The 11,270-nt window shown below is 61.5% G+C and overlaps 3 protein-coding genes across 4 annotated transcripts; 2 read left to right on the forward strand and 1 right to left on the reverse strand.

The window, feature by feature from the left end:
• Positions 1-5,869, forward strand: LOC118634006 (carbonyl reductase [NADPH] 2-like). The gene is given in 10 exon segments (XM_036268311.1): positions 1-115; positions 2,188-2,211; positions 2,535-2,632; positions 2,721-2,871; positions 3,054-3,146; positions 3,149-3,178; positions 3,287-3,347; positions 3,558-3,679; positions 3,727-3,841; positions 5,860-5,869. Coding segments are annotated over 10 exon segments (819 nt in total).
• Positions 5,870-6,333: 464 nt separating this feature from the next.
• LOC118634361 (L-xylulose reductase) lies at positions 6,334-8,164 on the forward strand. The gene is made up of 8 exons (XM_036268828.1): positions 6,334-6,385; positions 6,467-6,564; positions 7,046-7,200; positions 7,295-7,337; positions 7,413-7,512; positions 7,597-7,661; positions 7,747-7,864; positions 7,991-8,164. The coding sequence occupies exons 1-8, from the start codon at positions 6,334-6,336 to the stop codon at positions 8,092-8,094; spliced, it is 735 nt and encodes a 244-aa protein (XP_036124721.1). The 3' UTR covers positions 8,095-8,164.
• Positions 8,165-9,032: 868 nt separating this feature from the next.
• Positions 9,033-11,265, reverse strand: RAC3 (Rac family small GTPase 3). 2 transcript variants are annotated; one of them, XM_036268630.1, is made up of 6 exons: positions 11,134-11,238; positions 10,590-10,661; positions 10,328-10,445; positions 10,164-10,226; positions 9,599-9,762; positions 9,033-9,520 (listed from the first exon to the last, which is right to left on the reverse strand). In XM_036268630.1, the coding sequence occupies exons 1-6, from the start codon at positions 11,166-11,168 to the stop codon at positions 9,460-9,462; spliced, it is 513 nt and encodes a 170-aa protein (XP_036124523.1). In that variant the 5' UTR covers positions 11,169-11,238; the 3' UTR covers positions 9,033-9,459. The 2 variants fall into 2 exon arrangements, with proteins under 2 accessions (XP_036124523.1, XP_036124522.1); XM_036268629.1 differs by having other exon boundaries at positions 9,037-9,520; positions 9,603-9,762; positions 11,134-11,265.
• Positions 11,266-11,270: the final 5 nt, after the last annotated feature.

Genomic DNA, 11,270 nt, shown 5'->3' on the forward strand with positions numbered 1-11,270 from the left:
ATGGATTTGAGACCAAAGAAGCCCACACGGTCCAGAGGAGACGGAGGCCAGGGGTCCGATGAGACCGGAAGAGGACAAAGCCATCAGCAGCAGGAAGGCGCTGCTATTGGTGCAGGTAAGAGAACACAGTGACACTGGTTCTAAACAATGTTTTAAATTCCCAGTCCTGTAGCCATGGCTCAGTCAGACTGCTTTGTTACCTTTGCAAACAGTTGTTTGGGACACAATGTTGCTGTAGGCTCGGACCAAAGGCCATTTGCCCGGTTTGAACATTGCAGAGGTTTGCGGAACTGGCCTGGCAGAGGGCAGTTCCTAAGAGATGGCAGCTCCGGCCCCACTATATTTTTATTTTTAATACAAGCCTTTTTTTTTTTAGAGGGAGAGGGAGAGAGAGATAGAAACATCGATGAGAAAAAAAAAAGCAACATCGATGACAGAGAACATCGATTGGCCGCCTCCTGCATGCCCCCCAATGGGGATCAGGCCCATATCCTGGGCATGTGCCCTGACTGGGAATCGAACCGGCGACCTCTTGGTGCAGGGCTGACGCTCAACCACTGAGCCACACCGGCTGGGCTCTGGCCCCACTTTAAAGACGCTCTGTTTGTATTAATTTTTACACTTCTAATATTTAATGTTGAAATAAATATGAGCTATACCTACATTTAAGAAAGATTAATAAGCCCTGGCCAGTTTGGCTCAGCGGTTAGAGCGTCGGCCTGCGGTCCGGAGAGACCTGGGTTCGGTTCCTGCTAAGGGCATGTACTTCGGTTGCAGTTTGTCCCCGGCCCTGGTTGGTTGTGCGGGTGGCGGCCACTCGATGTGTCCCTTCACGTCGATGTTTCTCCCTCTCTCTCCCTCCCGTTCTATCTGTACAAAAAAAAAAAAAAAAGAAAAGAAAAGAAAGATTAATAAAAACAAGGAAGTTGCCCTGGCCGGTTTGGTTCAGCAGTTAGAGCGTCGACCTGCGATACAGAGAGACCTGGGTTCAGTTCCCGCTAAGGGCACATACCTCAGTTGCAGTTTGTCCCAGGCCCTGGTTGGGTTGTGCGGGTGGCAGCCACTCGATGTGTCCCTTTCATGTCGATGTTCCTCTCTCTCTCTCTCTCTCTCTCTCTCTCTCTTCCTCTCTCTCCCTCTCACTCTATCTGAACAAAAAATGGAAAAATGTCCTCAGGTAAGGATAAAAAAAAAACAAAACAAGGAAGTTAATTGCTTTCCAACCCACTTATTCCAGTTCAGGGCATCTGGTGGCCAGAGCCTATCCGGCAGCTCAGGGTAAAAGGCAGCACCCACCCTGGACAGGACACCCTCCCATTGCAGGGTCCCTTACAGAGAACACACTCAGACGAGGACAGTCTGAACACGCCACTTCAGCGACACGCACATCCTTGGGACATGGGAGGAAACTGGAGAAAACCCATGTAGTGGGCCACGCGTACGCTCCACAGACAGTGGTCCCTGCCGGGAATCAATTTTCTTTCTCATTAACTTTTAAAATGAAATGACGTTAAACAAAACGATATTATTCAAGGAACTGCTGAATTACCGGTTCTTTAATCTTTCCAGATATAAGGAAACCTTTTCTCTTAAGCTAACTCTGAGTTACAGCAATTTGGTAACTGATACCTTTGTAAAATGAAACATTCATCTTTTTCTCCCGAGAAGGGAAGGGCGGGGACCAAGGGAGGATCCCCTATCCCTGAGCTACACCTGAGAAGGAATGAGGGTGCCTCAGGGAGGCTGAATCTGTGGGCACAGGCACAAGAGTCCTAGGCTGGTCAGGTGCAGGTGAAAAAGACTCCAGAGGCCACAGTGGCCCCCAGACAGGGGCTGTGGTGGGGTCAGGTGATGGGAGCAGGGGGCCAGCTCCAGGCCGTCAGCCCCTAGCCAGCCAGGAAGGGGCATATACCTCACCTCAGGGTTTATTAATTTCCTTTCCAAAACCGAGGATGGAGCTTCTGGCTGGCACCTTTTGGGTTGTGGTGAGGAGGGCAGCCCCTTCCAGGGGAATGGATTACTGTGAACAAGAAAATAGAAGTTGGACCAATGCCCTGCCATACCCAGTGCCCAGCCTCCCCACTTCAAGCTGTTCTCCCAACCCCCCGACTCCCCGCCTATAAAACTTCCACATTCTCCTCTCCTGCTAGGAATCAGCACCATGCAGTTAATTTCAGCAGCCTTGAGCCCTGGTGACAGGGGCAGGGCAAGGTGGTATGAGTAGGGCAGGTAGGAATACGGGAGGAGCTAAGGTGGAGAGCAAGGTGGACAGACCTGAATGCAAGACTCAGGATGGTGGATGGGGGATCAAGCCAAGGTCTCTTCCCCAGGCCTAGTAGGAAGGGACTGCCCTCTGGGGCCTCCCTTGGCTGGACCTTGCTGGCTGGGCCACTGACTTGGCCCCCACTACTCCCAGGCCAGCATCCTCTGGCCAGTACCCTCTTGCTGTTCTTTCCTGAGCAGCAAAGCTGCAGCTCCCACCCCAGCCTTGACCCAGACGTGTTGGGCCACTGCCTGCCCAGTGTCCCCTGCAGGGATTGGATGGGACACTGCCAATGCCCTGCACCCCTCAGGAGCCAGAGTGGTGGCCATGAGCCACACCAACGCCAACCTGGTTAGCCTCTCCAAGGAGGTGAGGTGCTCAGCCTCCCCCTCATACCCTTGGGAGTGCCTCCTGAACCTGCTGGGACCACCCAGTCCCTGCTCAATGCCTCCCACAGTGTCCCGGGATAGAGTCTGTGTGGGTGGACCTCGGTGACTGAGAGGCCACAGAGCGGGCGCTGGGCAGTGTGGGCCCCGTGGACCTGCTGCTGAACAATGCCACTGTGGTGCTGCGGCAGCCCCTCCTGGAGGCCACCAAGGTCTTCGACAGCTGGGAAGTGGGAGAGTAGGTGGGTTGGGGAGGGGCTGTGCAGAGGTGAGGCAGACACGGCCATGGTCCACCTGACTGTGCTCTCCTCCCAGGTCTTTCCGTGTGAACATGGCTCTGTCCCAAGTGTCTCGGGTGAGCCAGTGGAAGGATGTGGCCCCACAGCTGACAAGGCCCATGTAAGGGTGTGTTCGGGTCAAGCTGTCTCCTCTCTGGGCCCAAGACATGATAAACCACGGAGTACCTGGCTGCATCGTCAATGTCTCCAGCACAGTGGCCTCGTCACCTTTCCCAACCTTGCTGTCTACAGTGCGTCCTCTGTCCAGCCTGTATCTCCACCCTTGCTGGGCTCTGGGACTGGGCCTCCCTGCAAAAAAGGCTGAATCCCGAAAGGTACTCAGAGCTGCCCCCCGACAGGCTCCACCAGGGGGGGAGTGACTATGGTGACCAAAGCCATGGCCATGGAGCTGGGGCCACACGAGGTGAACGTGGGGGTGCTCAGGGTGCCGGGCTGGGCCTGTGGGGGCACAAGGCAGGCGCTAGGGGCACGGCTGGGGGATGAGAAAGGGCGGTGGGCGTGGGAGAGGCCTGGAGACCACTCAAGGCTCGGGGCTGGGGTCAGGGGTTGGCCGGCACACAGCAAACCTGCCACCGGCTGGGTCCTCAGCCTCCGGCCGGCCCCTGGGTCCAGGATCCGGGTGAACTCCGTGAACCCCACGGTGGTGCTGACGACCATGGGCTATCAAGGCTTGAGGGACCCCGAATTCACCCGGAAGCTGAAGGAGCGAGGCCCGCCGCGGAGGTGTGCAGGTCAGCAGGGCTGCGGGGCTGCGCGGGCAAGGCCAGGGCGGCCGGAGAGCTGCAGGACCTGGTCAACGGCACCCTGTTCCTGCTCAGCGACTGCGGCGCCTCCGCCCGCGGCTCCAGCAACCCGGCCGACGCCGGGCACCCGGCCTCCCAGACACCAGCTCGGTGCCGCCTTCCCGGCCGTCCTCCGCCCCGCTCGGCCCCGCCCCCCGCCCCGCCCCGCCTCGCGACGGGGCACGCCCACCGCAGACCACGCCCTCGGCCCGCCCCCACGGCCCCGCCCCACCTCAGGGCCCGCCCCTCATTTATAGCCCCGCCCCACTCCCCAGCGCCCACAGCCCCCGCGGCTGGTCCTCTCCGCCTCCGCTCCGCCCATGGCCTGCCGGCGCCACCAGCCCGTCCCCAATCCAGGCCCGCTCTGGCCTCTCTCCCCACTGCCTCGAGACCCCGCCCCTGCCGTCCCCACCGACGGGGTCCTCCAGTGGGCCGGGTGATTTTGCCTAAACCGATAAACGGAGGCCTTGCTCCTGGAGCCAGCGGGTGCCTGGGCTCCGGAGGGGCCCGCCGTGAGGCTGGGGACAGTAGGGTCAGGGGCTGTGGGGCTCACATTTCACCTTCCATAAAAAGGGGGGCAAATCCAGAAGCCAGCGGATTCCACCGCCGACCCCGCCCCGTGGCCGCCGAGCCCAGATTCCTTCTGCAGGAGGAGATCGCTCAAGGGCGGAGGCAGGCCTGCAGACACCGTCCCTCCCCGAGGCTCTGTCCTCGCCCGCCGACCCGTCTCGGATCCCACTGCGGCAAGTCGGAGAGGGTGGAGGGTCTGGGAGTTGTGGAGATGCCCTGGACCCTAGGCCACCCCCAAGGAAGATGGGACTAGCGTGAGGGGGTGGGGTGCTGACCAGGGAATGCAGCTTCACCTTGAGCACACCTCTTCCCACGAGACTACCCGTGAGGGGCAGGCCCAAGCTGGGGAGGGCCCACAGCTGCTCCTGTTCCTACTGTCCCTAGTCAGAATCCAAGCACACGGAGAGGGTCTTTCTGTTGTCCTGGCCTGGGTGCTCGCATGGCCTGTGCCATCTAGAAGGCCAAGTGTGGGTGTAATGAGGCCTGAAGTGGTCAGTCATCTGGACTAGTGCAGTGTCCAACCCTGGACAAGGGGGCAAGGGGCTGAGATGGGGCCCTTCAGGCAATGGACCCTTTGGGCTGGGAGGGCACAGAGAGGGGGTAGGGAGTGCTTCGGGCACTTCTGACCAGCCTGAGGGGCCTCCCAGAGCAGGGTTCAGTCCAGTTAGCCCACCAGCAATCACAGGACGAGTGGACGGATTTAGACACCATTCTGGGATCTAAAGCCTCTGAAAGGCCCTAAGCAGAGGTGCCTTTCTGGGAGGACAAGCTAGGGCCGTCAGAGATTAGGGTCCAAGATTAGGAGCGGAAAGCAGGGTTTGTCAGGCCGCTGAGGAATGTGGGCTACACCACAGGGCCAGGCCCGATGGGGAGGACTTTCTTTGCCTTCCTCCAGAGCCTTCTCACATATGTGCCTCCTGCTGCCCCTGACCACCCTCTCCTCCAGCCTGCCAACGTCTCTGGGCCCAAAGCCCCAGGTGACCCAGAGGTCCTGCAATCACCAATCCCCTCCCGCTGGCCACAGAAGGCCTTCAGAGCAGGGGTCCTAGATTTTCCCACATGACCCACAGAACAAAAGCTTGTCCGGGGAACTCATGTGCACTCGAACACCTGTAGCTGACCCTAAATCCTCAGAAAGCAGTGCTTACCCTTACTGACCACCATGCACCCCAATGACTCCAATCCTACTCCTGCACACGCTTTTGTTTGTTTTCTGTTAATCCTCACCCAAGGATATATTTTTAGAATTTTTATCTATTAGTATTATTATTTTCTTTATTGATATTAGAGAGAGAGAGAGGAAGGGAGAGGGAGAGAGAGAGAAACATCGATGAGAGAACATCAATTGACTGCCTCCTGCACGCCCCCCACAGGGGATCAGGCCCACAACCTGGGCATGTGTCCTGACCTCGAACCGGCAACCTCTTGGAGCAAGGGTCAGTGCTCAACCTCTGAGCCACACCAGTCGGGCCAAGCTTTTCTTTTCTTTTTTTTTTTTTAAGTGTTGGAGGCCTCCTGTGAGCTGGCCAGGGCGATTTTGGGGTTCAATTCCCTTTCAGGCCAAAGTGAACCTTCCTTGGATTTGGATTCTTGTCCAGGCTTATTAGTGGTTCAAACTCTCCCTCTGGGCACCGCAAGGGAGCCACTCCGAGGTCTGGGGGAGGGTGGGCATGTGATTCTTTTTGCCAAACTTTTCTTCTCAGAAACAAAAAAATATACTAGCACTGAGTTCTCCATGGTATTGACCAGCACATTGTTTTTATATAATACGGTAATCCCCCCGGCAGGGAAGAAATGCTTGCAGGAACGCTAAACCGATTTCCTGCCCGGTGGGTGGGTCTCCCCCGGGCAGTTTGAAGAACCCCGCCCCGGCTACCACGACCGCGCCCACTCCTTCTGGCCAATCGCCCCGCAGGGGGCCGCTGGTAGGCTGTCCCCGCCCCCACCCGGCCCCGCCCGGCGCTCTTCGGCCCCGCGCCCTGCGCACGGCTCGCAGTCGGGCCGTGGCTCGCACAAGGCCGGGCGGCGCCGCCATGGAGCTGGGGCTCGCGGGCCGCCGGGCGCTCGTCACCGGGGCGGGCAAAGGTGGGCCGGCGCCCGGGGAGGGCCGGGGGCGGGGAGGGCGGCTGGCGTGGGGGCGCCCGCACTGAGCCGCGCTCCCCACAGGCATCGGGCGCAGCACGGTGCAGGCGCTGCACGCGGCGGGTGTGCAGGTGGTGGCCGTGAGCCGGACCCAGGGCGACCTGGACAGCCTGGTCCGCGAGGTAGAGGCGTCGCCGCGTGCCAGCCCGGCGGGCAGCGGGCGGGGCCGGGGGGGGCCGCACGCGCGGGCTCCAGGCCCCGGGGTGACCGAGGACCCTCAGCAGCCCCTCCCGGGGCGCGCAGACTCCGTGGGCTCCCGAGTGGTCAAGAGAATGGCGACGCCCCTGGGCTTAGAAGGGAGCAGAAATGGCTGCCTGGCAGGCCCGGGCCAGAGGAGGTCAGGGAGGAAGTGGACTGTGGCAGGTTCCCGGTCACGAAGCTCAGAGTGGCCAGTGGTCCAGAGGCCACGTAACTGCCCTCCCCTGTGCCTCAGCAGCTCGGGATTCTGAGCCCCGGGACGGTGGCCATCTGTGGGACCCCTAGCCCCTCCTGTTCGTTTGAAAGAGCACCCAGCCCCCCTCCCTTGTGGGGCAGAAGCCCTGCTGTGCCCCTTCTCGGGCGTGGAGACCCTGATGGCCGTGCACCCCCTAAACATACTCACAGTGCCCTGGGGTAAAGCCGGTGTGCGTGGACCTGAGCGACTGGGAGGCCACGGAGCGGGCGCTGGGCGGCGTGGGCCCCGTGGACCTGCTGGTGAACAATGCCGCTGTGGCGCTGCTGCAGCCCTTTCTAGAGGTCACCAAGGAGGCGTGTGACATGTGAGCCCACGGGAGTGAAGGCACCCTGGGTGGGAGGGCTGCCCCTGCAGCAGCAGCCCCAGCCCCTGACCGGGGTCCCTCCATCTGCCTCCAGCTCCTTCGATGTGAACCTGCGGGCCGTTATCCAGGTGTCCCAGGTGAGCTGCCCTCCAGGCAGGAGTGGGGCTGGGTGCTGACCCTAGTTTTGCCTCATGTCCCCTCCGCAATTCCAGATTGTGGCCCGGGACTTGATCGCTCGCGGAGCCCCAGGGTCCATCGTGAATGTGTCCAGCCAGGCCTCCCAGCGCGCACTAACTAACCACAGCGTCTACTGTGAGTGGGCCCAGCTGCACCCTGGCCCCACCCACCCCTAGCCTGCAGCCGGCCCGGCTCCAGGCAGTCTGTCCTTCCTCATAGGTGCCACCAAGGGTGCCATGGACATGCTGACCAAAGTGATGGCTCTGGAGCTTGGGCCACACAAGGTGAGCCCCGCTAGGGTGCCTCCCATCACGCAGCTCGCGTGCCCAGGGCTCCCCACCTTGTTGATCCCCACCCGTCCTGGCACAGATCCGTGTGAATGCAGTGAACCCCACAGTGGTGATGACACCCATGGGCAAGGCCAACTGGAGCGACCCCCGGAAAGCCAAGACCATTCTAGACCGAATCCCACTGGGCAGATTTGCTGGTGAGTAGGCAGAGAGCTCAGCTGGACTTGTACCAGGAGCCCCTGTGCTTGCCCGGGTGAGGGGTGGGAAGGAAGGATGAAGGGCAGCCCCCTTAGTCGCTGCCCTGACCCCCACCCTGCCCACAGAGGTGGAGAACGTGGTGGACTTCATCCTCTTCCTGCTGAGTGACCGGAGCAGCATGACCACGGGCTCCACTGTGCCGGTGGATGGGGGCTTCCTGGCCACCTGAGCCTCCCCCCCCACCACAGCCCTATATGCTGAGCCCTGCCTCCCACCCCCTCCCTCCAATAAACACGATTCTTCTGCTCTGCCTGCACAGTGATTCCTAGGCTGCTGGCAAGTGGCCAGAGGTGCAAACCTCAGGGCTGGGTTTAGAAATGAGTCCGAGGTGGGGAGAGAGCCATTCAAGGCGTGTCCCAGGCCAGGTGGCAGCCTGGCCCTGTGCCTGAGGTTTTTAGATATGGCCAACTTGCTGGCAGAGGCCGGGAGGTGGGATTTTCCAGAGGCCATATGTTTTTATACTTACTAATAATGCCTGTTTAACAGCTGAGGAGCAAAGTTCCTGAAAACCTTGCCGTTGGCTCTGCAGACCAGTGCGCCCTCTCCAAGTGTGGCCTAATCATGTGTCTGCCTGGAGCAGGGCCCTGTGGCCAGGGAGTGAAGTCCAAGTCCCTGGACTGTGGCTGCTGGGCCCTCCCAAACTGACCCCCCTCACCCCCCACTGTTTCTGACTTCAGTAAGATCAGAATGCCCGCCGGAGGTCCCTTCTCCCCACTACACTGTCCTGACCTCCACCCCTTTATCTACCCAGGTCCTGCCTAGATGTCTTCCCTCCTGACTTCTTGCAGACTCAGCTCAGGGTCCCCCAGCCTGGGCGGTGGGGAAGGCTGCCCAAACAGGGCTCCAAAGCCTGGCTGCCAACTGTCCCCTACACCTGGGTGGGCTGGAGTGGAGCCACCTCAGATCCTGTGTGTACCCCTCCCAGTCAGCATGCTGGGCTTTCTTTGTCCAGAAAGGTCTAAACACACTTGCTCCCACTTTGATCTGGGCCACCTGCTTTGAAGATAGAGAAACTCAGCTAGCTCCTTTCTCCCTTCCTCTTGCCCAGGGTTTGGGGGCAAGCTCACCCCCTCTGCACCATGGCTGGGGTGGTCAGGGGCAGGCAGATGTTGGTGGAGAACGTTTATTGTATAAAATATGAATGGGCCACCCCATCCCGGGTGCATGAACAGAAACCTCCCCCCTCCCCCTGTCAGGGAAGCCCATCCTGGGGCTGCCCCAGACCCACCCCTGCAGCCTGAGGGAGACCCTGCTCCCTCCCAGCCTCCTGTGGGGGCCAGGGCAGGCTGGAGCCATGCCCCCACAGAGGAGGCAGAGTGGCCAGGACCCCGCCACCCCAGCCCACCCCATGCTTCTTGCCCCTCCCCACCCACAGCACTCCCCACAGCAGACTGGGACACCAGACAGCTCGACACAACAGCAGACACAGGCAGGGGCGGGGCTGCCCCCAGACGGACGCTGGCTCTAGAAGACTGTGCATTTCTTCCCTGGCTTTTTCACTGGGGGTGGGCAGAGCACTGCCCGGATGGCCTCGTCAAACACAGTCTTCAGGCCCCGCTGCGTCAGGGCAGAGCACTCCAGGTACTTGACTGAGCCTGGGGGCACAGAGGGGCAAGAGATGAGGGGAGGGGACAGTGCTGGGGGGGGTTCGGTGCAGGTCTGGCCCAGCCCACTCACCGATCTCCCGGGCCATGGCCAGGCCCTGAGGGTATGTGATGGGTGCCAGCTTCTTGTCCCGCAGCCGCTCGATCGTATCTTTGTCGTCCCGGAGGTCCAGCTTGGTGCCCACCAGGAGGATGGGCGTGTGGGGGCAGTGGTGCCGCACCTCTGGGTACCACTGTGGGGATGGAAGCTCTGACCCCTACCCTTCAGAAGCTTCGCCCCAGGGCCCCTTCCTCACGGCCCCACACTTAGCCCTTCCTGCTTCACAGGTGACCCCTAGGTTTGGTGGGGGACAAGAATACCCAGCCAGGCGCTTCAAGGCCTATTAGGCCCTCCCAGCTAGAGCCCTTATCTTCTCTGAGAGCCCTGCTCACCATCCCTGCCCCTACCAAGCCCCCTTACCCCTCCCCTGCAGACCCCATGCCAAGCAGAACAGGCATCTCCTCTGCCTCCAAAAGACAATTTGCCTGCGTAAGGTCTTCAAGCCAGAGACCGTGTCCTGTCAGGGCAAGTCCTCTGGGTACCCTCCTCCCCCCGGGAAGACCCACCCCCCCTATTTCTCCAGCCCTCTCCTACCTTGGCTCGAACATTCTCAAAGGAGGCTGGGCTCACCAGGGAGAAGCAGATCAGGAAAACATCCTTGGGAGGAAGGGAAGGAGGCCCCTGTGTTGTCCACCCACCCCAGGACCTCAGGGATCCCCAGGCTACCCAGCTCCTGGGGCTCGCCCGTTACCACCTACTGTTTGGGGGTAGGAGAGTGGCCGAAGCCGGTCATAGTCTTCCTGCCCCGCCGTGTCCCACAACCCCAGGTTGACCGGCTTCCCGTCCACCATCACATTGGCCGAGTAGTTGTCGAAACTGCAGGGACAGGGGGGGAAGGGTCAGCCTGTGCCTCGGGGGCATCAGGACTGGAGCTCGGTCACACCCCGGCCCCACCCACAAGCCCAGACCACCGCCCCCTGGGCCTGGCATGCAGGCTGCCCACCCGACAGCCCCTCTCACACGGTGGGGATGTACTCTCCCGGGAAGGCGTTGGTCGTGTAGCTGATCAGCAGGCAGGTCTTCCCCACGGCGCTAGGGAGGCAGGGCAGGGTCGCGTTGCTCCCAGGCCGCCTCAGCTCCCCTGCCCAGTAAAGGCAGCTCCCTCCCACAGAGCCACAGCCGAGTTAGGGTGCTGGGGGTGGGGACGGGGGAGGAGGGCCCAGGGCTGGAGGAGGAGGCTCTAGGGCGAGGGGAGGAGGACAGGGCAGGTGGGCTTTCGGGGGCAGAGCGGTGGGTGCAGGCCGGGTGGGGCGGAGTTCCACCACCCCAGGTAACAAGGGGGGCGGGACAGGTTGAGGGTTCAGTCCAGGTGAGAGGCCTGGCCCCATCCCCTGGGAGGCCAGGCGTCTGCCAGGTCGGACCCCGGGAGCATCAAGTGGGCCTGGCTGGAGGCCTCGCCCCCACTAGCCGGGACCCCGCCCCGCCGCTCCCTCTGCCCGCCGCGCCCAGCTCGGGCAGGGTCCCCGGGCCCCCGCCCGCCCCGCGGCGCCGCGCCCACACTCACCCGTCGCCGACCACCACACACTTGATGGCCTGCATGGGCGCGGGCCGGGCGGGCGCGGCAGCCAGCGAGCTGCGGAGAAATGCCCGCGCCGCAGCGGCCGCGGACCCGAGCCGAGCGCCGAGCCGAGCGGCCGGAGA

Source organism: Molossus molossus, unplaced genomic scaffold, assembly GCF_014108415.1.
Source record: "Molossus molossus isolate mMolMol1 unplaced genomic scaffold, mMolMol1.p scaffold_m16_p_19, whole genome shotgun sequence".
Taxonomy (NCBI): Eukaryota; Metazoa; Chordata; class Mammalia; order Chiroptera; family Molossidae; genus Molossus; species Molossus molossus.

What these genes read in the sequence shown, in the direction of transcription:
- LOC118634361 (XM_036268828.1), top strand. Translation starts at nt 6,334, where the DNA reads ATGGAGCTGGGGCTCGCGGGCCGCCGGGCGCTCGTCACCGGGGCGGGC. An exon ending in TGGACAGCCTGGTCCGCGAG is followed by an intron (nt 6,565 to 7,045) that starts GTAGAGGCGTCG and finishes ACATACTCACAG; the next exon opens with TGCCCTGGGGTAAAGCCGGT. An exon ending in ACCAAGGAGGCGTGTGACAT is followed by an intron (nt 7,201 to 7,294) that starts GTGAGCCCACGG and finishes ATCTGCCTCCAG; the next exon opens with CTCCTTCGATGTGAACCTGC.
- RAC3 (XM_036268629.1), bottom strand. Translation starts at nt 11,168, where the DNA reads ATGCAGGCCATCAAGTGTGTGGTGGTCGGCGACGG. An exon ending in TTGAGAATGTTCGAGCCAAG is followed by an intron (nt 9,763 to 10,163) that starts GTAGGAGAGGGC and finishes CCATCCCCACAG; the next exon opens with TGGTACCCAGAGGTGCGGCA. An exon ending in GGCCATGGCCCGGGAGATCG is followed by an intron (nt 9,521 to 9,602) that starts GTGAGTGGGCTG and finishes CTGTGCCCCCAG; the next exon opens with GCTCAGTCAAGTACCTGGAG.